Source organism: Neofelis nebulosa, chromosome 9 (assembly GCF_028018385.1).
Source record: "Neofelis nebulosa isolate mNeoNeb1 chromosome 9, mNeoNeb1.pri, whole genome shotgun sequence".
Taxonomy (NCBI): domain Eukaryota; kingdom Metazoa; phylum Chordata; class Mammalia; order Carnivora; family Felidae; genus Neofelis; species Neofelis nebulosa.
The window spans coordinates 111,324,521-111,346,441 of NC_080790.1; the positions used below are offsets into that span (position 1 = coordinate 111,324,521).

Below are 21,921 nucleotides of genomic sequence, written 5' to 3' on the forward strand. Positions count from 1 at the left end.
TAGACATATTTCAGCATATACCCAGGGGAAACTTAAGCTCTTGTGTTCTGTATTCTGTAACACGGGTATAGCAATAGTCATAGCAACATTCTTTGTAATGGAAAAGAATTGAAAATAACTTGTATTAGTTTCTATCGCTGTGTAAGAAATCACCACAAACTTAAAACAGCACAAATTTATTATCTCATCTTTTCTGTGTGTCAAGAGTCCAGGTGTGACCTAGCTGGGCCCTCTGCTTCAGAGTTTCTCATAAGGCTGAACTCAAAGTGGTGGCTAGGGCTGTGGTTTCACCTGAAGTCTTAACTGGGGAAGGATTCACTTCCAAGTTCACTTGGTTGTTGACAGAGTTCAGTTCCTTGTGGGCTGTAGGACTGAGGGTTTCAGTTTCTTGCTAGTTGTTGGCTGGTGCCCTCATTTCCTTGCCATTTGGTCACTTCCAGTATGCTAGCTCACTTCATCAAAGCCAGCAAGGGAGAGAGTTAACAGAGTCTTCTTGCAAGATGGCAATTACAATCCTATCTAATATAATCACAGAAGTGACACCCATCACATTTGTTGTATCCTATTTTTTTTCTTTTTTTTTCCCCTCCCTCCCTCCTGTTGTATCCTATTTATTACAAGTCATGAGGTCCAGCCCACATTCAAGGGGAGAGGTGTGCATGGGTGTGAATACCAGGAGACAGGGATCATTGGGAGCCATTGTAGAAGCTGTCTGTCTACCATAAGGAGGAAAAAAGCAATGAAAGGATAAAATCTAGGATAGTGGTTACCTCTGAGAGGAAGCAGAAGGCAGAGATGCAAGAAGCATAGGAGTGAGTTATTTTTAATGTTTTAGTCCTTGGGCAGGTGGTGGGTTTACAGGTGTTCATAGTGGGCTGTTTATGGACAAGCAGGGAGAGAGCGTTACGAACTAAGGACTATGGGTAGCCCAATTCTGTTCACCTGAGCTCCTAAAATAATAAATAAAAATACAATTGATGACTACTCCTGACCTTGGTCTGAGCCTCTTCCCTGCCTCTTCTCTGCACTCAACCTGGTCTTAGGTTAACACTGGCTTCAGCCTGACCTTCTACTTTCCCCAAATTAACCACCAGCCCTCACACATATTGACCCCAGCTCTAGCACTGTTATCTTGCTGTAGTCTGCACTAATTCTCCAAAGTTCTGTTCTCTGAATCTGTCATCATGGACCACACACACCTGGAGACTCCTATGTGTGGAGCTGGTAGGAACGGTTTGTGGAGGGGCTTGGGGACCAGGAGGTTGGGTAGGGTATGGTTCTGCCTGACGGGAGGACAGTGGGCCCAGAATACAGGTGTGGTGGCAGGGATCACCCTCTCAAGAGTCTGCTGGCCAAGTACAGCAGGCCATGGTACAGGCTAGGCCAAGTCCTGGAGGTTGCTTTTCCTTGAGTTCCTGCCCCAACCCTGGCTATTCCTAATACCTGGATGTGCCTGAATCTAAAATCATGTTCGAAACCCTACAAATTAAATCCCCCAAACAATGGAGAATTTTATTGAATGTTTCTTGGGAATAAATATGAAAGTGGATTACATCACACATTATAATTCTATACCTCTTCTCAACATCTCTCTTATTCTCCAAACTTCCGCTCTGACAGCCATTGCCATATTTTCCCCCTCTGATCCTCACACCCCTCTGCCCTTTCTGACCCACAGGAAACCTGATTTCTTCTGGTTCATTCATTTATTAATTCCTCAAATGTTTGTTTAGTGCCTACTATGTACTAAATGCCAGGAACACAAATATAAAACACAATTTGTCTCCCCAAGTGTTTACAATCCTAGAAGAGGAGAAGGCATGCAAAAAGATACTTAAATTTTGTTGTTACTCAATGTTTTGAATAATAAAACACACATAAAAAGTAAAAAGTCCACTCGGTGCCCACACACATGTAATAGGGTTAATTTTGGTTTCTGTGCATTCTTCCAGAATGTCTTTTTGTGAATGCAAGCAAATATTCACCTTTATGGCTATTCTGCCCCTCCCTTTTCTTACCATAAAAGGGAAGCATACTACCCACTCTGTCCTGTATCTTGATTTTCCACTCCATACAATCTCTTACAGGTATGCAATGGTCAATGTTATATGCCAGCTTTACTGGGCCACAGGGTGCCCAGATATTTGGTCAAACATTCTTGGTGTTTCTGTGAGGGTGTTTTCAGATGAGATTTGCATTTAAATTTAAAGGTAGGGGCACCTGGGTGACTCAGTTGGTTAAACGTCTGACTTTGATTCAGGTCATGATCTCAAGATTGTGAGACTGAGCCCTGTGTTGGGCTCTACACTGGGCATGGAGCCTGCTTAAGACACTCTCTCCCTTTCCTTCTGCCCTCTGCTTTCCCTCAAAAATAAATAAAATAAAATAAAATAAAATAAAATAAAATAAAATAAAATAAAATAAAGATAAAAATAAATAAAGGCAGACTGAGTAAAGCAGATTGCTCTCCCTAATGTGCATGGACCTCATCCAATCAGTTGAAGGCCAGAATAGAATATAAAGGATGTCTCTTCCCTGAGTAAGAGAAACTTTCTTCTTTCTGATGGTCTTTGAACTGGGACTTTTTTTTTTTCTTTCTGCCTTTGGACTCTAACTGAAATGTCAATTCTTCCTTTGTCTTGAGCCTGCCAGCCTTTGGATTTGACTCTCCTAGGTTCCAGTTTGCTGACTCATTCTGTAGATCTTGCTACTTTCCAGTTAGCTCTCTTATCACAAGAGCTTATTACTTATAATAAGTCTGTATCTGTATCACCTATATAACCTAAAGCCCTGTCTCTATATCGTCTCCCATTAGTTCTGTTTCTCTGGTGAACTTCAACTAATACAATATTTTTCCATACCGTTACATTGAAAACTTCCTGTTTTAAAAGCCATATAATATTCTATTGTGTGTACAAAATTTAATTACTCAGTCCTCTGTTCATGGACATGTAAGTTGTTTCTGTTATTAAAAACAATAATGCAACAATGAATAACCTCCTGCATCCATATTTAGTATTTCATGCAAGTATAGCGGCATGGTTAATTCTACATTAGGACAAAGAATATGTACATTTGTAATCTTGATGGATATTGTGAAATTGTCCTTCGCAAGGGCATGGTTCAGAGCAGAGGCTGAAGACTGGTGGCCTGTTGCCCTGTGTTGGTTTGCACAGTGTCATGTTTTTACAAAACTGGTAATTTTTGTACTGATGAGGAGGTGAGGCAACTAGAACTCTCCTAGTACTCTGCTGATGGGGTATGAGTTCAACCATTTCAGAAAATCGTTTGGCAGTTTCCTATAAAATTAAACACCTGCCTATGCTATTGCGTCAGTTAGGGTTTAATCATAGAAACATAGAAACAAAAAACATAGTTGGCTTTGGGTCAACTGTTAAACAATTTCTGTAAGACTGTTGTTTTGTATCTGATGCTGGAGCTTAAAGTCCACAGGTCATGCTGTTGGGAAGGGAGGATGGATATAAAGTGGGGGAGAGAAAGGACAAGCCGGAACCCATGAGAATAAGCTGAAAGCTTTGATTGCCAACTCGAGCTCGTGTCAGTTCCCACTACCTCCAAACTTGATGATATGGGTGTCTTGCAGGAGAGGCTGGTGCCCTCTGTTATCTGACCCAGGAGTCAAAGAAACTGAAGGAGGATCCAGGGAAGGGTGGAATAGTTGCAAGCCTGACTGTGATCCCATGTCAATGACGTGAGCCAGCAGATAGGTAACAAAGTGTATGGGCTAGATAACTTCTGCCTAGGCTTTGCAAGTCTGCCAATACAGCAACTGCTTTTCTTTTGCCCTCCGAATATCATGCCAAAATGCTTGCTGTGGGGGTGCCTGGGTAGCTCAGTAGGTTGAGCATCTGACTCTTGATTTTGGCTCAGATCATGATTCCAGAGTCGTGGGATTGAGCCCTGCATTGGGCTCCGTGCTGAGCGTGGAGCCTGCTTAAGATTCTCCCTCCCTCTCTCTCTCTCCCTCTCTGTCTGCCCCTCTCCCCAAATCACACTCACTCTAAAATAAAAAGTAAAGGGGCACCTGGGTGGCTCAGTCGGTTAAGCGTCCGACTTCGGCTCAGGTCATGATCTCACGGTCCATGGGTTCGAGCCCCGCGTCGGGCTCTGTGCTGACAGCTCAGAGCCTGGAGCCTGCTTCAGATTCTGTGTCTCCCTCTCTCTCTGACCCTCCCCTGTTCATGCTCTGTCTCTCTGTGTCTCAAAAATAAATAAACATTAAAAAAAATTAAAAATAAAATAAAATAAAAAGTAAAAAGGGTGCCTGGGTAGCTCAGTCAGTTGGGCATCCAACTTCAGCTCAGGTCATGATCTCACAGTTTGTGGGTTTGAGCCCTGCATCGGGGTCTGTGCTGACAGCTCGGATCCTGGAGCCTGGAGCCCCTGCTTCGAGTTCTGTGTCTCCTTCTATCTCTGACCCTCCCCTGCTCATGCTTTGCCTCTCAAAAATAAATAAACATTAAAATTAAAAAAAATTTTTTTTTCAACGTTTTTAATTTATTTTTGGGACAGAGAGAGACATAGCATGAACGGGGGAGGGGCAGAGAGAGAGGGAGACACAGAATCGGAAACAGGCTCCAGGCTCTGAGCCATCAGCCCAGAGCCTGACGCGGGGCTCGAACTCACAGACCGCGAGATCGTGACCTGGCTGAAGTCGGACGCTTAACTGACTGCGCCACCCAGGCGCCCCAAACATTAAAATTTTTTTAAAAAATAAAATAAAAAATAAATTAAAAACATATTTTACAAATGACTGTTGCGTCCCACCCTAATTGGAAGGGAATTCTGGGAAATGTAGTTCACCACAGCTAAGTTGACACCTTATAAAGGCATCACAGCTATTCCCCAGCAATTTCATTCCTCAATATATACTCAAGAGAAATTGCATATATATGTTTACCGAGGTGGGTACTAGAATACACAATACAGTTTACACTATCTTTGTGCAGGGCTTCTTTTGCTTAATATTGCCTGTGAGAATCATCCATGTTGTTACACATATTCAGTAGAGGTTGTTTTATGTCACGGCTGTATGATAGGCCATTGTATGAATACAGTGAAATTCATTTATTCATTCTATTGTTGATGGACACTTAGATTGTCTCCAGTTTGAGGCCATTCCAAATGGTGCTGCCATGCGTATTTGTATACACGTCTTTTGGTATGTAACTAAGAATGGAACTGCTGGGTCAGAGGGTTGGCATTTTCAGCTTTAATACTGCCCAGCAGTTTTCCAACAAGGTTACAATTGTTTAATTTTTATTAAAAAGAATAGAGTCCAGAATACCATATGTTTGGAGCTGGAATGGGTATTTTACATGAGTTCAGTCTGTTCTCCTAAACTGGAGTTGTTCTTTTTTTTTAAATGTTTATGTATTTATTTTTGGGAGAGAGAGAGAGAGCATGAGCGAGGGAGGGACACAGAGAGAGGGAGACCGAGAATCCCAAGCCGTTTCTGCGCTGTCAGAGAACCGTGAGATCATGACCTGAGTGGAAATCAAGAGTCAGATGCTTAACCGACTGAGCCACCCAGGTGCCCCTTTTATTTTTTATTTTAGAGAGAAAAAGAAAGTATGAGCCACCCAGGTGCCCCTGCAGTTGTTCTTAATGCCTTCCCTTACTGCCCCAATCTCCAGGGTGCCTGTGGCTTCCCTCAAAGCTCTATTAAGGCCCTCTGCGCAGGAAGTCCCAGGGCCTGGGCGCCACTCTGATATTAGCATCCCTCTTCTTGGTAAACAGACCCATTGGGCTGCAATGAGCCTGTAGTATCCCAGGGCATGGGCAGCCCTGTATTGCAGATCCTTTCAATTGGCCAGTCCCCCAAACTGCCCAGCACCTAGGAGTGTGAAGAGTGTTTGGCAGGGACAAGAAACCACAGCTGTTTTTGTGTGGCGTACTCCCACCTTGAACTGTGAGAACCTGTAACTCCATAGCCTAGCACAGTAACTTGCTCATCATACACACTTAGCCAATATTTGCTTAAAGAAGTTGACAGGAAATGGCCCCAGGCAGTGCCCAGTTAGCAGCTAGTCTCTATTTGAAACAGCCCACACCAGGGATAGTTTTGAGAAGAAGTTGTCTTCAAAGACATAATAAAGGCAGGTCTTAACTTGGTCTTGAAGGGAGTGTGAGTTTTGTCCATGAAAGGAGAGTGGAAAGGGCATTCTAGGTGGAAAGGTAGCATAAGGAGGGTATCATGAAAGCAAATGTCTGCACAGTCCCAGAAGGTAAAATCAATGTGAGAAAACAGGGATTGGTGGGGACGAGACAGCAAGTTGATGTGCCAGTCTTTGGTGCCAGGCTAGAATGTGAGTCCACGTTGTTAGATCTTCTGATATTTTAAAAGGGGAATAAGAAGAGGACGAGGAGGAAGAGGAAAAAGAAAGAGAGGAGGAAGCGAAAGGAGAAGGAGAAACGGAAGAAGAATTAGAATTTTTAAAAGCCTCGTGTGGGCTAAACAAAATATATCTGTAGTCTCCTTTAGGCCCACTGTCTGCCAACTTTAAACGCTGCAGAATCGAATAGACAGACATGAGAATACAATTTAGCGGAGGGAACATAGTGGGGCACATGGAACGGTGGGGCTGGGTAGTGAAAGATCATCTGGCAGAAGTGGATGGGCTGGGATCAGAACGTAGGAATCTCCCAGTGCCCACGCTGGAGGGCAGTATCTCAAACGCCAGAGTGCACATGAATCACCCAAAATGCTTCTAAAAAGTTTGTGAAATTCTGCTTGAGGCAGTCCCAGAACACGGAGGTTTTGGAGGAGGGGAAGATGCGATGGAAACAATAGCTCAGTAAGATTAATTTGCCAACAGTGTGGAGGCCAGAGGCTATGGGATAGGTTAGGAGTCACGGGTATCCATCGGAAGACAGGAACCTTGACGGGTCCCCAAAGGCAGCGACCCAGGTCCCTCTAAAAGGAAGCCGACCCTAAGCCGTGCCATACCATCTCTCCCCCTAGTTACATTGGAAGGAGAGAACCTCGGGCTCTAGAAGGCTCCCCGCAGGCACTTTAGGGACCCTGTCAAAGCCAGCGAAATGTGGGAGGAGGACTGTTGTTCCAGGACCACCCGCGGAGCAGCTACTGGAATTCCTAAAGACCCTAGGACCACGCCTCTCGCTCCCAGTCTCCGTGCAGGTGCTCACATCCCACCCCGAGACACTGAGCTACGCGCATCCCGCTGCCATGGCGACCGCCTCCATGGAGACCAGGAGCAGAGGCTGCGGTCCCCCGGGGCCCATCCCGCGTGCCTTCTTTGTTCTGATGCTTAATCGGGCCGGCCCGGCTCCCAGGACGCCTTTCGAGTCTGCGCGACAGCGCTTCCTCTGAGGCGGAGGGATAGGGTGGAAAAGGAAGAGGCTGAAACCCCGAGGTCGCAAAGTGGGAAGGATGGAGGTTTCTCAGCTCCTGAACCGGAGGACCTAGTATGCCCATATCGATTGCCGATGCGGGCTTGTAAGCCTAGGGAGAAAAGAGACCTACAGGCGCCCCACCTGTCTCTGAGTCCTGCCTTATGGCTGCTCGAGGGGACAGAGCCCAGGAAAGCCCCCTTTCGAGTTGGGGCCCGGGCGGGTCGTGCAAACTCCACCGATGAAGTTGGGACTCGGGCGGGGCCTATTCGAGACGCTCCTCCTTCCCTCTCCCCTTTCCGCCCCATGCTGGCCCCTGGCCAGGTCTGGCTGCCTGGATCCTTTCATCGCGAGAACTCGCCGGTACGTGTAGGCTCGCCTGGCGCAGCAGAGGGCCCCCTGCACGTGATGCAGTGGCGCAACGCCCGTTGGCGGTTCTCTGGCGTCCTCTTATTGGTCGGAAGAGTCCTCGCCCCACCCCCTCGGTCGGCCAATGGGCGGAGGCGGGGGCGTGCCGGTGAAGCGGGCGGCGGCGGCGGCGCGGGGTTCCCTCCTCGTGCCCGGCGTTGAGTCCCCGCTGCCGTCGCGACCGCCACCGCCGCCACCGCGGTCGACCGTGCCCGACTGACCCCGGGGTGCGCCCTGCACGGTGAGAATGCTCCTCCTCCTGCCATCTCCCAGTTCCGCCCCACTCGGCGAGATCTCCTCCCGGCAGAGCGCCGTCCTAGGCAGTTGGTGACTAGGACCCCACCGGGCTGGGGCGACGGTTCCGCTGTCGGTCCGCACCGGGGTGCTCTCTGGCATCTGAGCTGGGGAAATGTCAGTCCGGAGGCCGCGGGTGACCGTTAGGTGGTGGAGACGGGATGTTTTCCGCGGCGCGTTGTCGGGGGCACGTGTGACACAGCGAGGGTGGGGGCGTAATGGGGTCAGCACCGTCAGCACACACGTATCCCTCCCCCGCTATTGTCACTGCCTCGCTGTGTGACCTTGGACCAGTAGCCTCTGAACCTCTTGTTCTCGACATCTTCAGGGAGGAGGGCGGTGATGTCGGGCAGTGCGGACTCCTGAGACTCCTGCGTCAGCAGAGGTGAGGGTGGGGAGGGCAGAGGATTATCTGAGGGACAGAGCTGCCACCTAGAAGCCTGCGAGGGGTGTGATGGAGGGGGGACGTCTAACTGCATCTCTTCCCCCAGAAGATGAGAAAGGGGCGGTGATGGGGCGCCACACCCACGGGGATGGAGGCCCTGAGAGGATACAGGGTCTTACACCCGGGCCCCTGATGCCTTTGGGCGCTTGGCCATATCCTTCCCATCATCACAGCAGGAGCGGTTTTATTTAAGTTCTGGACCAGGAGCTCTGCTGGACTGAGAAGAGAATCTTTAGGTTGCCTTTTTTCTTGAATCTTGGTATTGGGAAGTGGGAGTAGGGCATTTCTCTCCCCTGGGAGCTAAAGAAGGTCAGGGGCAAGTGTCGCCCCCTGGACCAGGCCTGGCCTCTACTTCTTGGGGCCTTCAGGTGACAGGCTCAGGGCAAGGCCTCGGTGGGGCAGGCAATCTGGAGTTTAGAGGGGTCTAAGAACCCTCTAGCTGGGGCATGGGGGAGGAGTTTGGGGAGACACAAGTGTGTGGGATGGTAGGGGTCTCTTCCCCACTTCACCCCTGCTTGTGAGAGAGAGACACTATATTTAACCCTGCACTTTTGCCTGGTGGAGAGAGGAGGAAATGGAGTCACATCCAGACTGAGTTGATGTAAAACTGCCACCACCAAACCTGGCACCCAGCCTTGCTTTTCCAGGCTTTGTTGTAGGCATGCAATTCCCTCACTATGTGCCCAGTCCTATGTCAGGTTCTGGAATCAGCAGGTCAGTGTCCTCTCAATGGGCACTCTGTTTACAAGTTTGAGCTTTAATGAGAGGCTGGACAGTGCTCCTGCTGGACTGAGTCCTTAAGCCAGGATTTAGCTGTGGGCTAGGGTGGGGTGGGAGTGGGGGAGGTGGGGAGGTAGAACGTCGTGGAGTGCCTGGCTCAGAAAGTCCTTGCACAGGTTGAGGGTGGAGATGGAGGAATGAATGAGAAAGAGACCCCAAGAGTTTGGGGCCGTGCCCCCAGCCGCAAAGTGGAGGACTAGCTGGGGCTTGCCCTGTGATGCCTGGGATCTGAGGGCTGCTTCTGAGGTCGAGAAGTGGTATTAGGGGTGCAGCTGTGGGATGGAGGAGAAGCATGGCATATTCTGGAGCTCCAATTTGCCATGGGTACTGTCTTGGTGCTCTTTTCAGTCTGGAGCCTTGGGCCCTATCTTGGGACAGCCTGGAGTAGCAGCTAGCACCCTGTGGGACAGGAGCCTAGGGGGCTGAGAACTCCGGGTTTCTGGGTAACTGTCCATTTGTCCTTCTGTTTGCTCACTTGCTGTGTCCCTGGACCTTCTCATGCCAGAGGTTCCACCGGGCCTGGCTGAGCCCTGCCCTAGATAGGGTAACCTTGAAGCAGCCTTTCTCTTTAAAGCTGAGAGGGACCTCAGCTCTCTGTCTCCCAAAGAGACTGTTCCTCCAGTTTCCCTGAGAGTAACTAAGAACCAGACAAGACCTGTAAGGCCCTTGTTCCAGCTTTCCATCCCTCCCCATCCTGTGACTGTCCATGGTATCACCACCGGTGACCTGTTGACAGTTTATCTAATCTGGGGAGGGGGTCTTGTTTTTGTTGTTGGGGTTGGGACATTTCTCAGAATATACATTCTTCACATCTTCCTCTGGTTGAAGGGGGCAGCAGTCTGCAAGTCTGCTCTCTGGCAATCACTGGGGACCTGGCTGGCTTGAGAGTGGGGGAGGAGAGAGGCAGGAGAAGGGAAGGGGGGGAGGCCCCTCACCCCTTGAGCTGTTTTCTGAGAAGGCTGAAGTCCCTGGGGCCCACCCTGAGGGCCATTCCAGGATTATCCTGAAGAGCCTCTCTACCACTGCTACCCTGAAATTGCTGTTGGTTTAGAAACCGGGCCTTTGGGATTTGCTTTTGCAAAGATGGGGGTGGAATCGGCAGCTCTGTCAAGAGGTTCAAGTACCAGCTGCACCAAACTCTCAGAGGAAGAGGTCACTGCTTATTCCTGTGTTACAGATGAGGAAACTGAGGCACAGAGACTGAAAGTAACTTCCCATGCTGCCTGAATGTGAACCAGCACTGCTGGGCCCTGGAGCCCATGCTCCTGACCACGTCCTCACTGTCTCTGTGGGGCTGTGCAGCTTGGGCCACACTCAGGGCTTGGCTAGCACGGGAGGAGGCCTGGGGTTGCGAGGGGGCCTAGCAGTTCCTGTGGACACAGCTGCAGCAGGGGGAAGCTAGATACCTTCTCCTCCTGCTTCTGCTGAGGAATTGTGTTTGGATGAGAGTCTGGCTCCCACGGGACAGAGACTGACAGGGCTCTCTGCTGAGAAAGGAGGCTTGCTTTTTCTAGCCTCCTCTGGCCCCTTAAGTCACTTGCCTTCCATCTCTGTGTTCTCACTGCCCAAGCGCTACAGGCATGCTTGAATGCCTGCTCTGTACTGAGCTCTGGGCAGTGCAGAGGGCATTCCATCTCAAGGGGAGCAACTGATTGTGGCAAGGCTAGAATAATGCCCAGTGGGAGGCCACACTCCGTGAGATGGGGGGAGGGGAGTGCCCTCTGGGGCAAGGGTTGGCTAAGAGAGCAGGGTGAGTTCCTCTTTCTGAGAGCTTCCGGTTTAGAGTCACTGGCCTTGACATGTCACATCTACCAAGAGGGTCCAGCCAAGGCCCATGCTTGGGTTCCCCTTAGTTTGGTCATTCATTCATTTAACGAATATAAACTGGACACAGCTGCTCCCTGCCAGGTGCTGGGCTGGGTACTGGGGACAAAGAGCTTGGCAAAAACACAGTCCTTGCCCTGGTAAGGTGGGGAACATAAAATGATGAACATAAAATGAGGATTGTGCTACCCTAAAAAAGTCCTCTGGGGCTGAGACTGAGGCTAAGGTTTGGATGGGGGCAGGGGATTGTTCCAGGCAGGAGGGAGGGCCTGGACGGAGGCAGGCAGGCCATAGCAGTGGGTTATTGGGAAAGACAGGGAGGGGGCCCTGCATGTAGTGGGTCAGAGTGTTTGTGGAAGGAGTCTCCAGGAGCCTTTCCTCACCAGCCACTGGTTAAGAGTTTCACCCGGGCCTGCAGGAAGGGTCTTGGGAGATGGGGGGACTTTGTGGACATTGAGTTGTTGTTCGCCTGTGGCTGCAGAGGTGTGGCTGGAGCAGCCTCTGCAGAAGGTAGGAAGCAGGCCTGGTACCTTCGTGCTTGGTCATTTTTCACATTTTTTACATAGTTCTGAGTCTACAGCTTCAGCAGATGGCTGGAGTAGGTGGGTTGGGGGGCAGGCCTCTCTTTAAGGGCCAGGCTCTCTGGGGATGAGTTGAGCATTCCAGGGCTAAGGGGCTGCCTTTCTGGGACTGACCCCAGAGTGGCACTGGCCAGAGATAAGTGGGGGCATAGTTCACTTCCCCACTTCCCTGTTCCCTGGGCTTGGGAGCTAGCTGAGGTAGGGGCCGAGGGAGGGCCTGGGAAGGGCCTGGGACCTTGGGACCCAAGCCTTGCCCTTCGCTGTACCTCTGTAGGCTGCCTCACATCTGTGGGAGGCTGGTACCTGAGCTGTTTACGATGCTCATGAGGCCCTCGGGGCTGGGTGGGCTTCTCTTGCACTGGGAAGTGGGAAAGGAGTTGAGGCCTGCTACCGGGGCAGCTTGGTACCTAAGGGACCTCAAGGTCATGTCCTCTGCAGTCCCAGCCCCCAACTAGGAGGCCACCCTGTGGTTTCTCATCATTCCCCGGATTAGCCAAGGTCATTCATGGGTTGCTCATCTCTAAATACTTTAGTGTGTATCTGTGAAAAATAAGGACATACATCTCTATATGACACAAGTCCATTATCTCAACAAGATCAGCTAATATTTCTTAATGCCACCTCAGTTCTAGTCCCATTCACATTTTCCAGTTATCCCCCAAATGTCCTTTCTTTATAGGTAGTTAGAACCCCCTACCCCATTTATTTTTCTTCTTGCAGCTGATGTGGTGGAAAAATCCAGGTCACTTGTCCCATAGAGTATCCTTCTTGGTCTCTTTGTGTGTTAATTTAGAACAGCAGTTGGCAAACTTTTTCTGTAAAGGGCCAGATAGTAAACATTTTAGACTTTGCAGGCCATGTGGTCTCTGTTGCAACTACTCAAAGTAGTTTTGCTTTAGTGCAGAAGCAGTTTTGGACAACATGTAAACAAAGGAGTACAGTTGTATTCAAATAAAACTTTACAAAAAACAGGCAGCAGCCTCAGGCTATAGTTTGCCCATCCCTATTTAGAACAGCTGCCCCTCCTGTATTTTTCTTTTTTATTCTTTTAAAAAAAATTTTTTTTAATGTTTATTTTTGAGAGACAGAGACAGAGACAGAGCCTGAGTTGGGGAGGGAGGGGCAGGGAGAGAGGGAGACACAGAATCCAAAGCAGGCTCCAGGCTCTGAGCTGTCAGCACAGAGCCCCACGTGGGGCTCAAACTCACAAACCGAGAGACCATGACCTCACTGAAGTCGGATGCTTAACCAGCCGAGCCACTCAGGTGCCCCTCTTTTTTTTTTTTTTTTTTTAGTTTATTTATTTTGAGAGTGAGAGAGAGCACACACACAAGCTCCAGGGAGGGACAGAGAGAGAGGGGGAGAGATAATCATGTCAGTGCAGAACCCCATGTGGGGCTTGAACTCATGAACCGTGAGATCATGACCTGAGCCGAAATTAAGAGTCGGACACTCAAATGACTGAGCCACCCAGGTGCTCCTCTCCTTTATTTTTCTTGCACTTTGGGGGGAAAAAACCAAAATGACCCATCAGTTGTCTTGTAGAATATTCTGACTTCTGGGTTTGCTTTTTTGCTTTTTCATGGAGTTATCTAATGTGTGCACTAACCTCTGCATTTTCTTTTTTTTTTTTTTTAATTTTTTTTTAACGTTTATTTATTTTTGGGACAGAGAGAGACAGAGCATGAACAAGGGAGGGTCAGAGAGAGAGAGGGAGACACAGAATCCGAAACAGGCTCCAGGCTCTGAGCGGTCAGCACAGAGCCCGACGCGGGGCTCGAACTCACGGACCGCGAGATTGTGACCTGAGCCGAAGTCGGACGCTTAACCGACTGAGCCACCCAGGCGCCCCTAACCTCTGCATTTTCAATAAGCAAGAAGTTAGAGCTTGGGGCTTCTTTAGATCTAGGTTAGACATTTCAGGCAGGACCCCCTTGTCAGTGATGCTGGGACTTCATGGCGTCTCACATCAGGAAGCCTCTGTGTGTCAGGTTGTCCCATTGTGAGTGAGGGGAGCTTGCTTGACAGCGTATGACTGGCTGACGCTACATCCTTCCATGCAAACTCGTGTCATTCTTCTTAAGAACCCCAGGCCATCCGTAGGTGGCACTGGGGCATCTGTGAGCATCTACTTCTGCCAACGTTTGCCCTCCTTGTTAAGGATCCCCTGCCTCCCTGCCTCCAGCCTTTGTCTCTTTGGCACTTGCTTGGCATTTGGCCATTCCTTTGTTACTTAATAGTGAGGATTCTTCTGTAAAGAAGAGCCTTCCTTTAACCACCAGGACAATTTAGTTACATGAAAGGCCGAGGGACAGGCTGAATTATTTCTCTTTATTGCCAGTTTTCCGAGTAAAGAGGGCCTTGCTACTGTCAGTGAACGAGGGTTCGGGTGTGTTTATTTTGCGTTCTTCTTTTTTTGTAATCTCTGTGAATGCTCCAGTTTTATGTATTCCATCTGTTTCCATCAGTTGCCCTCATTATTCTTTTTGATGCTTAGATGGTCCCAGCTCAGCCCATCAGAGGCCAGGCTGCTCACACAGGCTTCCTGGGGGTGCCTCCTGCTGCCCCTGCCCTGAGGCTGCCCTTGGGGAGCTGAGCTAGGAGGCTGGCCCAGAGAATGAGGCCAGAGGCCGAATGGTGGGTTGCAATGGGGCAATTCCTTCATGGGGCATCTGTTCAGCATATGGCACTGACCTGTCACCGGGAGGGAATCTCCAAGGACCCATCTTAGGTGGGCCCCCATTCTTGCTCTCTTTCAAGCATCTTGTTGACTCTGACCTAGACACAGCGGCACTGGGTGTGTAACCTGAATAATGTGGCATCTGGCTACAGGAGGGTCTAGCCCTTGGGGTCACCAGCATGAGAACTAGCCTCTAAAAAGTGCCAGTGGTATCCTTTTCCTTTTCAGGCTGTCCCTCCTGCCAGCCTCAGGTGGGTTGGGTACCAGAGTCCCGTACCGATGCTTTGGCACTGAGAAGCCACGGCTCAGCACATGCTGGTGGGGCTCTGGGTCAGTAGGGCATCAGGCAGGGGTGAGGGCTCTTGGGGAATGTGAGGAGTGGGGGAGCAGAAGCCCCCCCCCCCCCCACCATGCTAGAGGGTACAGGCACCCCTTGGGCTGTTGAGAACAGCAGGGTGTTGGGTTTTAGTGTCTTCCCTAAAGAGATCTCTGCTTTCCCCCAGCCGTAGGGCCATGGGTGGCCCTGACCCCTGCCCTCCCCACTCCCCATCCTTCAGGCTCCTGCTGGCGTCCCTGAGCATGGGAGGCTGCTGCGCTTGAGCGGTGGTGTCTGGCTGGAGCTGCGCGTCTTTCTCCGTGGCAGGGAGGGCATCCATGGCTGCAGCCAACAAGGGTGAGTGCCTTCCTAGCTTGGCAGATTTGCACAGGTCTCCCAGGGGACCCTGGTGGGAGGGGTATTGTTACTTGTGGGGCCTGCATTGGCTGTGTGTGTGTGTGTGTGTGTGTGTGTGTGTGTGTGTGAGAGAGAGAGAGAGAGAGGGGGGGGGGGGGAATATTACATTACATCAGTGTAATTATACCAGTGTTTTTGTTGGGTCCCGGTGCTCATGCAAGCACTAGCAGGGAACCTGAGGACGCTTGCTGGCTCCTTGGTGTGCTGGTTTATGGAAGTATGTGCCCTCATGTCCCTCTGTTTCAGCCCCCCTATTCCACTGTGGGGGCTGGTGGGGGGCATTAGGACCTGGGGGTGAGCACTGAGGCTGATAAGGTAGGTAGGGCCACAGGAGGCTGCAGAAGGGAATTTTGGTTTCATTCAGGGTCCAGAAGGGCTCACAGAGGGTTTTAGGCAAGGGAGGCCAGGTAAAATTTGAGGGTCAGTTCTGGGGGCCTCAGCGGGGAATGTGGAAGTGCCAGGCTGCCCCTCCCCACTCCCCGGGCCTCCAGTGAGTGTTCAAGAACCCAGGCCAGGTCCGGCCCAGCCCCTCCCACCAAAAGGACTCTGGGCAGGGCTCCTGGGAGTCTGTGGCTGTGGGCCAGAGAGGATTGAGGTCCTTCTCATGGCAAGATGGGTCTCCCCCAGCCCAGGCCCTCAGCCCAGCTCCAATTGCTCTGTCCATCTCAACTCCCTGCCTCCTGGCCTTGGAGAACCAGACACAGCCAGGGATAGCTGAGGGCCCTGTGTGTTTTGCAGGGTGGGGTGGGGTGGGGTGGGGTCATGAAGTAGAGGAGGGAAGGGTGTTTCTGGGAGGGGTCTGAGAGGCTCCCCTGGGTTCTTCCATCTTCCTTGCTGGTGATCAGTGATGGAGTTAAGAGGTAACTGCAGCCTCTTCTAGGTGGGCTCAGTGTGGTTTTTGGCCCCCTTTGCTTTCTCCCACCCCCAGAAAGGTCCCAAAGAGGCTGTTTGTGTCCCTGCCCACCTCCTCTCAGGTTAGGGTTCATCAGGAGGGGCCTTGGCACTGACAGACCTGGAAGAGAAGATTCCAGAGATGGGAGCTTGGCACTGTGAAGGAGAGCACTGCATAGGGTACCCAAGGCCTGGGGCTAAGAGTCTGGAGGACTCTTCTGGTCTCTGTCATCAGCCTCATCTCTTCTAAGTAAGAGGTTGTACTAGCCAATCCCTGACTCCCTCTGTCACACCAGTTCTCAGGGTGCTTATATTTTGTGGGAGGACTGGGCAGGTGGGCAGCTTTAACCCTCATAACCTCTAGTGTTCAGTAGGACGTGGCCTAGCCCTGAAAGGAGTCCAGGCAGTGTGTGCTAGATGATGTCAAGGGTAGTTGCCAGGGGGTCGGCCAGGGGGTGACAAGGGGGAATAGTTTCCTGGCGGTAAAGGAAGCCAGCAGCCCCTGGAGCCCTCCCACTCTCTTCCTAGGCAACAAGCCCAGAGTCCGGAGTATCCGCTTTGCGGCAGGCCATGATGCAGAAGGTTCCCAGAGCCATGTACACTTTGATGAGAAGCTGCATGACTCCGTGGTCATGGTCACCCAGGAGAGCGACAGCAGCTTTCTGGTCAAGGTATGTGCACACCTCCCCCGCCATCTTCCGCCTTACTCCCTCTACATCCTCCATGGCCCTGCCTGGCTTCCTGGACCTGTCTGTTCCATTTCCTCTAAGCTGGCTGCAAAGGCACATCTTTGTCCCTTCCTGGGCCTTGGTTTCCCTATCTGTAAAGTGGGAGGGAGGTGGTGAGATTGCAGTGATGAAATGAGTACCTTTAGCATGGTACTCGAACAAGAGGAACCGAACTCTTATTAGTGTCACCCCAACAACAGCAATGGAAGGTGGTGTCAGGGCTCGAGGTGCCGCAGGGCTTGGGTTCAGGACCAGGCCCACTCATCTGTCTCTGTGACCCTGGGCAGGTCACCTCAGTTTCCTCTTCTCTGAGATGAAGGCAGTTCACACCTCAGAGAGTGCAAGAATGAGATGAAAGAACGCAGGTGTGAGGGGAATTTTCCTGGCAACAAGGTGTGACGTTATTTCCCTTCTTGCCAGACCTCTGGCTGATTTAGGCTCTTTGCGGTGTGAGTGTTTACTGAGCACCGCCATGCTTTCTGGGTGGAACGTCCACCTCTCTCAGCGTCACACCTCACACACCCTCTGGTGTGACTTCCCCAACTGCTGGGGCACTATCAGATCCCACATGCACTTGGAAGGTGCAGGAAGAAGTGTCTGGAGGGGATGGATTGTGGGGAAACGGAGTGAGGCCTTCAGGTTGGCAATAAGCCAGGGCTCTGAAGCTGAACAGGAATGCCCTGGCAAGGGGAGGGCATCTGGTCCATCGAGACCTCCCTGAGGAGGGGCCCAGACTCATCATTTTCTGCCCAAATGTAACATCCGTGCTCTTTTCCTTTAGCTGATAACTTCCTCAAGGGAATAAACAGAATGAAACAAAACTTTAGGGAATAGCTCCCTTTCCCGCCACCTCCCCATTGCAAAATCCATTGACGTCTATTAGAGAAAATTTGGAAGCTAGAGAAAATTATGAAGAAATTTAAAAGCACACACAATCATAGTATCTAGACACAATGACAGTTAATTTTTGATGTGTGTCATTTCAGCTTTTTTTTGCTCGTTTACAAAAACAAAAAGCTAGTATCACAGCGGTGTTTTGCTTGCTTGTGTTGTGAATCATTTCCTATGTCAGTAAATAATTTTCCACAAGATTTTACAACTGTCTGGTATTCCATTAAATGTATCATCATTGATTTAGCTGGTTCACTATTCCTGGTGTTACGAATGTTTCTATTTTTTATTGTTATAAATGGGGCAGCAAGGAGTGTTTTTTGCACATCTCTGAGATTTCCCCTGGAAAATTCTGCAGTTGGTGCGGCTCGGCCACAGGGTCACCATTGGCAGGATAGCCAGAAATCGTTCTTGAGGACTGTGTCCTCCACCTGCACAGTGCGGGAGCCACATGGGCTAAGCTTTGTCATACCGTGATGTCTGCCTGTCCCATCGAAAGGCCAAATGCTTCACGCAGCCAGTCCTAACAAGCCCCAGGAACAGAGCTGTGCAGCCCTTGAAACTGAGCATGCCACTCTGTGTGCACATAAGTTGTGGGTACATTCCGCACCCCTGTGCCTCCTGGACTGCCCTCTGGTCAGCCTACCTGCTCAGCTGCCACCCCAGCTTGTGGCCCTTCACATGACTGGACTTAACCAAGGTTGGCATCTGTCCCAGGGGGCACTGGTTGCCAGTCACCGTGTATGAACAACAGAAATGGCTTGGGGCTTTGGGCACACTGAGCATTTGAGTGGGCAGGCAGGCGTCCACGTTCAGGTGCCAGCAGAGTTCAGTAGCTGGTGCCCATGGGCCAGCTTTACACTGGCACAGCTGGTCTAGTGTCTGTTTTTCTAATTCTATCCCATCCTTCATCCTGTGCAGTATGTGTACTGCCCACTATCTCCACAGGAGTGGCTAAAGGACCCGTGTCCCTGACCCCAGCCTATTGGCTCTGGGCAGGTGCTGGCAGTGGCGGGGGCAGGTGAACGGCCTGCATCGTGGGACTTTGAGCTAGCTTCCCCTGTGGGCAATGGCTGGTGCCTTGATATGTGCCACACGTGGCAGGAGTGGCTAAGAGGCCTAGGGAGACCTTTACCCTGGCCATACTGCCTGGCTTCCATTTCCTTATCTGTAAAGTGGGCCACCGTTTGCTGTGGGGCCCACACAACAGGTGCTGAGTAACCAGCTGAGGGGATGAGGTCCTCAGGCGAAGTGCCTGGAGCCACTGGACTTGGTGTGTGGACACGCTGGAGTGGTGGAGGGAGTTAGACCCCCTCTGGGATTCCTACAGCAGCCGGTGCAGGGGCCCACAGGATCCCAGGTGGCAGGAGCTGGGTGGGCCCTGGGGTAGGCTGAGAGTGACTAGGTGCCTCCCCCTCCCCACCTTCTTGCTACAGGTTGGCTTCCTGAAGATCTTGCACAGGTATGAGATTACCTTCACTCTGCCCCCGGTGCACAGGCTGAGCAAGGACGTCCAAGAAGCACCTGTCCCTAGCCTACACCTCAAGCTCCTCAGCGTCATGCCCATCCCAGAAGGTGTGTGCCCTGCTCAGGGTGCTGGAGGCCTACCCTCCTCCAGCAGGGCCTGGATGTAACCAGAGTGAGAGCATGGGGTGCTTCCCCCTGTTCTAGGGTAGATGGGCAGTTCAGCAGTTGGGCGACATGACGCCTCTTTAGGAGCTCGCAGTGTGGCATCTCAGCAGCTCCCATGCCCCAGGCCTTGCTCCCTGGGCAGGGGTCCCGTGGGCTCACCCTGCTGGCCAGTGCCTGTGTATCACCGGATAGTACCCTCAGTGAGGTGGTGGAGCCAATGAGCAACTGGCTCTGGGCTTCCAGCTCTCCCTCCTGTCTACCCTTCAAGAAAAATCTGCCAGAGCCCCAGGGACCCTGGGCAGCTACCTCCTAGCACCCGGCAGTCACAGGCTTTGGACTTGGGACTGCTTCTGCCTTCCCTGTAGCTTCAGGCCCTCTCCTGCCACCTGGAGGCTAGGGTGTCAGTTTCATAGTCACTCACACCCCAGTTTCAGTTTCATGTCCCCCTATTTCCTCCTCATGACTTTGCCCTTAAGTGGATTCAGTGAGCTCCCACAGGCCTTTACCTCTTGCCACCCCATCTGCGAAGGGCTTGCCCATCCCCCTTTCCCTATCAACCCCCTCTCCCTTTCTGCCCTTTTGGGGAATCAGTGGACCCTCCTCCTGGAAGCCCGAGTTTGACCCTTGGAGCCATAACAGGGTTGTCCACAGGCTGGAAACACATAGACCTCATTGAAGAGGAGGAAGTTTCCAGGGCCTGTGTGCCCGGCCCTGGGGGGACAAGTCCTGGGCCATCCTTACTCCTTTGGAGGAGGTGGCCAGTCTTGGTGCCAGTGAGTGCTGGGGGACAGGGGCAGGAGGCCACAGAGATGCTGATCATCTGGGCAGGTTACAGCGTCAAGTGTGAATACTCGGCACACAAGGAGGGAGTCCTCAAGGAGGAGATGCTGCTAGCCTGTGAAGGTGGCACCGGCACCTGTGTGCGAGTGACAGTGCAAGCGCGAGTCATGGGTGAGCGTGCAAGCTTTGGGTCTGGCTAGAGGGGGGAGGTGCCAGCTTGACTGCAAGGGATTTCTGCCCTCCCCATCTGAAAGAGGGGTCCTTGCTCTGGCCTGGGGTTCCCGGGTACCTTCCCCCCACCCCCATCCCAGCAGAGCCCAGAGGGAAGGTGGAGGGGAGTCTCCTAGAGTGGGTGGGGCCAGGGAACCAGCCTGGTATCCTGATTTGTCACCTGCCTTGCAGACCGACACCATGGCACACCCATGCTGCTTGATGGGGTCAAGTGCGTGGGTGCCGAGCTAGAATACGACTCAGAGCACAGCGACTGGCACGGCTTTGACTGAGGCCTGCGGCCCTGCGCACCTCAGAGCCCCACAGCCTTAAACCCCACCTCATCTCCCCGAACGCTGTATCATGGTGTGGCTTCCTCACCCCTCCCCGGGGTGGGTGTGAGGTGTCCAGGGGCCTCTCACCTCTGCCTTCATTGTGCCACCTCCCTGCCTCTCGTGTGTCCTCCTCTCCCACTTCCTCCTCTCTGTGTGCCTCAGTCTCCTGCCGGAAGAAATGGGTTGAGCCCCCAAGGAGGCTATCTGAGGAGGGGAGGGGGGGCCTGGGGTGGGTTCTACCCACCCCCCACCCCAAGTCACAGGGGCTCCAGCCAGGGCTTGGGAGAGGAGGGAACTGGCTCTGTGACGTCGTCGTCACTCCCATTACTGCTGCTGCTGTCTGGCTTTTGCCCTCCCCTGCCCCCTCCCTTTTTCCTACTGCTGTCCACACTGAGTAGGAGGGAGGTGCAGTCCCCAAGCCCTAACCCCCAGATCTGTGTTACTTGGTTTTTAAAGGACTGGTTGGGATAAAACCCTAAAGAAATAAAAGTTTCAGTGGACATCAGAGGCCAGCTAATGTTTGTTTTCCATCGCTCTGAGAATGCCCAATCCTTTGCAGATGAGTTAAGGAACAGCTCTGGTTGTGTTCATTCTTTTAGGAGGCAAGGGCATGGGGCGCCTGGGTGGCTAGGTCGGTTGAGCGTCCGACTTCAGCTCAGGTCACGATCTCGTGGTCCGTGAGTTCGAGCCCTGCGTCGGGCTCTGGGCTGATGGCTCAGAGCCTGGAGCCTGCTTCCCATTCTGTGTCTCCCTCTCTCTCTGCCCCTCCTCCGTTCATGCTCTGTCTCTCTCTGTCTCAAAAATAAATAAATGTTAGGAGGCAAGGGCACTTTATGCTATTATAGCACCTAGCCCCCAAAGAAGTATGCACGAGTGGTATTTTAGGCCTGGGAATAGTTGACAAAAGTTTGGCTGGGGTGAGGCCTTATGCCTAAGCCAGAGAGAGGTCTTAGGGGAAGTTCTGTTTGGGATATTTGACAGCAGCACCCCCTTCTGGTCATTTCCCAGCTCTGTACAAAGCTGAAAGCACTCTCCCTTTTTTGAACCCAGGCCCCCTCCACTACTCCTCCATTGGGGTCCTCTCCTGTGAGGTACCAGCAGGCTCTGGCTTCACCTGAAGCATAAATGCTTTATTGTCGCCTTAGGGTTCTCAGGCAGGTGGGTCAGCTGCATGTCGTGGGTGGGCAGGAAATGTCCCAATGGCACATTGAGTTGATGGCAGAGCCACGATCAGCTCTTAGTGCCTCTTCTGTCCACCCTGCAGCTCCCCAAGTCCCACTGCGCTTGGGTAGCTGGGATAGGGTGCAAGTGGGTCGTTCATAGGCTGCCCTAGGG

The 21,921-nt window shown here is 51.7% G+C and overlaps 1 protein-coding gene across 3 annotated transcripts; it reads left to right on the forward strand.

Annotated features, from left to right (window-relative positions):
- Positions 1 to 7,877: 7,877 nt before the first annotated feature.
- Positions 7,878 to 21,091, forward strand: ADISSP (adipose secreted signaling protein). Of its 3 annotated transcripts, none has more exons than XM_058685017.1 (6): positions 7,878 to 8,023; positions 14,944 to 15,059; positions 16,539 to 16,681; positions 19,066 to 19,204; positions 20,090 to 20,212; positions 20,444 to 21,091. In XM_058685017.1, exons 2-6 carry the CDS (start codon positions 15,041 to 15,043, stop codon positions 20,542 to 20,544), a joined length of 525 nt encoding a protein of 174 aa, XP_058541000.1. In that variant the 5' UTR covers positions 7,878 to 8,023; positions 14,944 to 15,040; the 3' UTR covers positions 20,545 to 21,091. The 3 variants fall into 3 exon arrangements, with proteins under 3 accessions (XP_058541000.1, XP_058541001.1, XP_058541002.1); XM_058685018.1 differs by having other exon boundaries at positions 7,888 to 8,023; positions 14,890 to 15,059; XM_058685019.1 differs by lacking the exon at positions 7,878 to 8,023 and adding an exon at positions 8,443 to 8,461.
- Positions 21,092 to 21,921: the final 830 nt, after the last annotated feature.

Excerpts from the sequence above, each read along its gene's own strand:
- ADISSP (XM_058685017.1), top strand. Across the intron at positions 19,205-20,089 it reads CGTCATGCCCATCCCAGAAG|GTTACAGCGTCAAGTGTGAA; the intron begins GTGTGTGCCCTG and ends TCATCTGGGCAG. Across the intron at positions 20,213-20,443 it reads AGTGCAAGCGCGAGTCATGG|ACCGACACCATGGCACACCC; the intron begins GTGAGCGTGCAA and ends CCTGCCTTGCAG.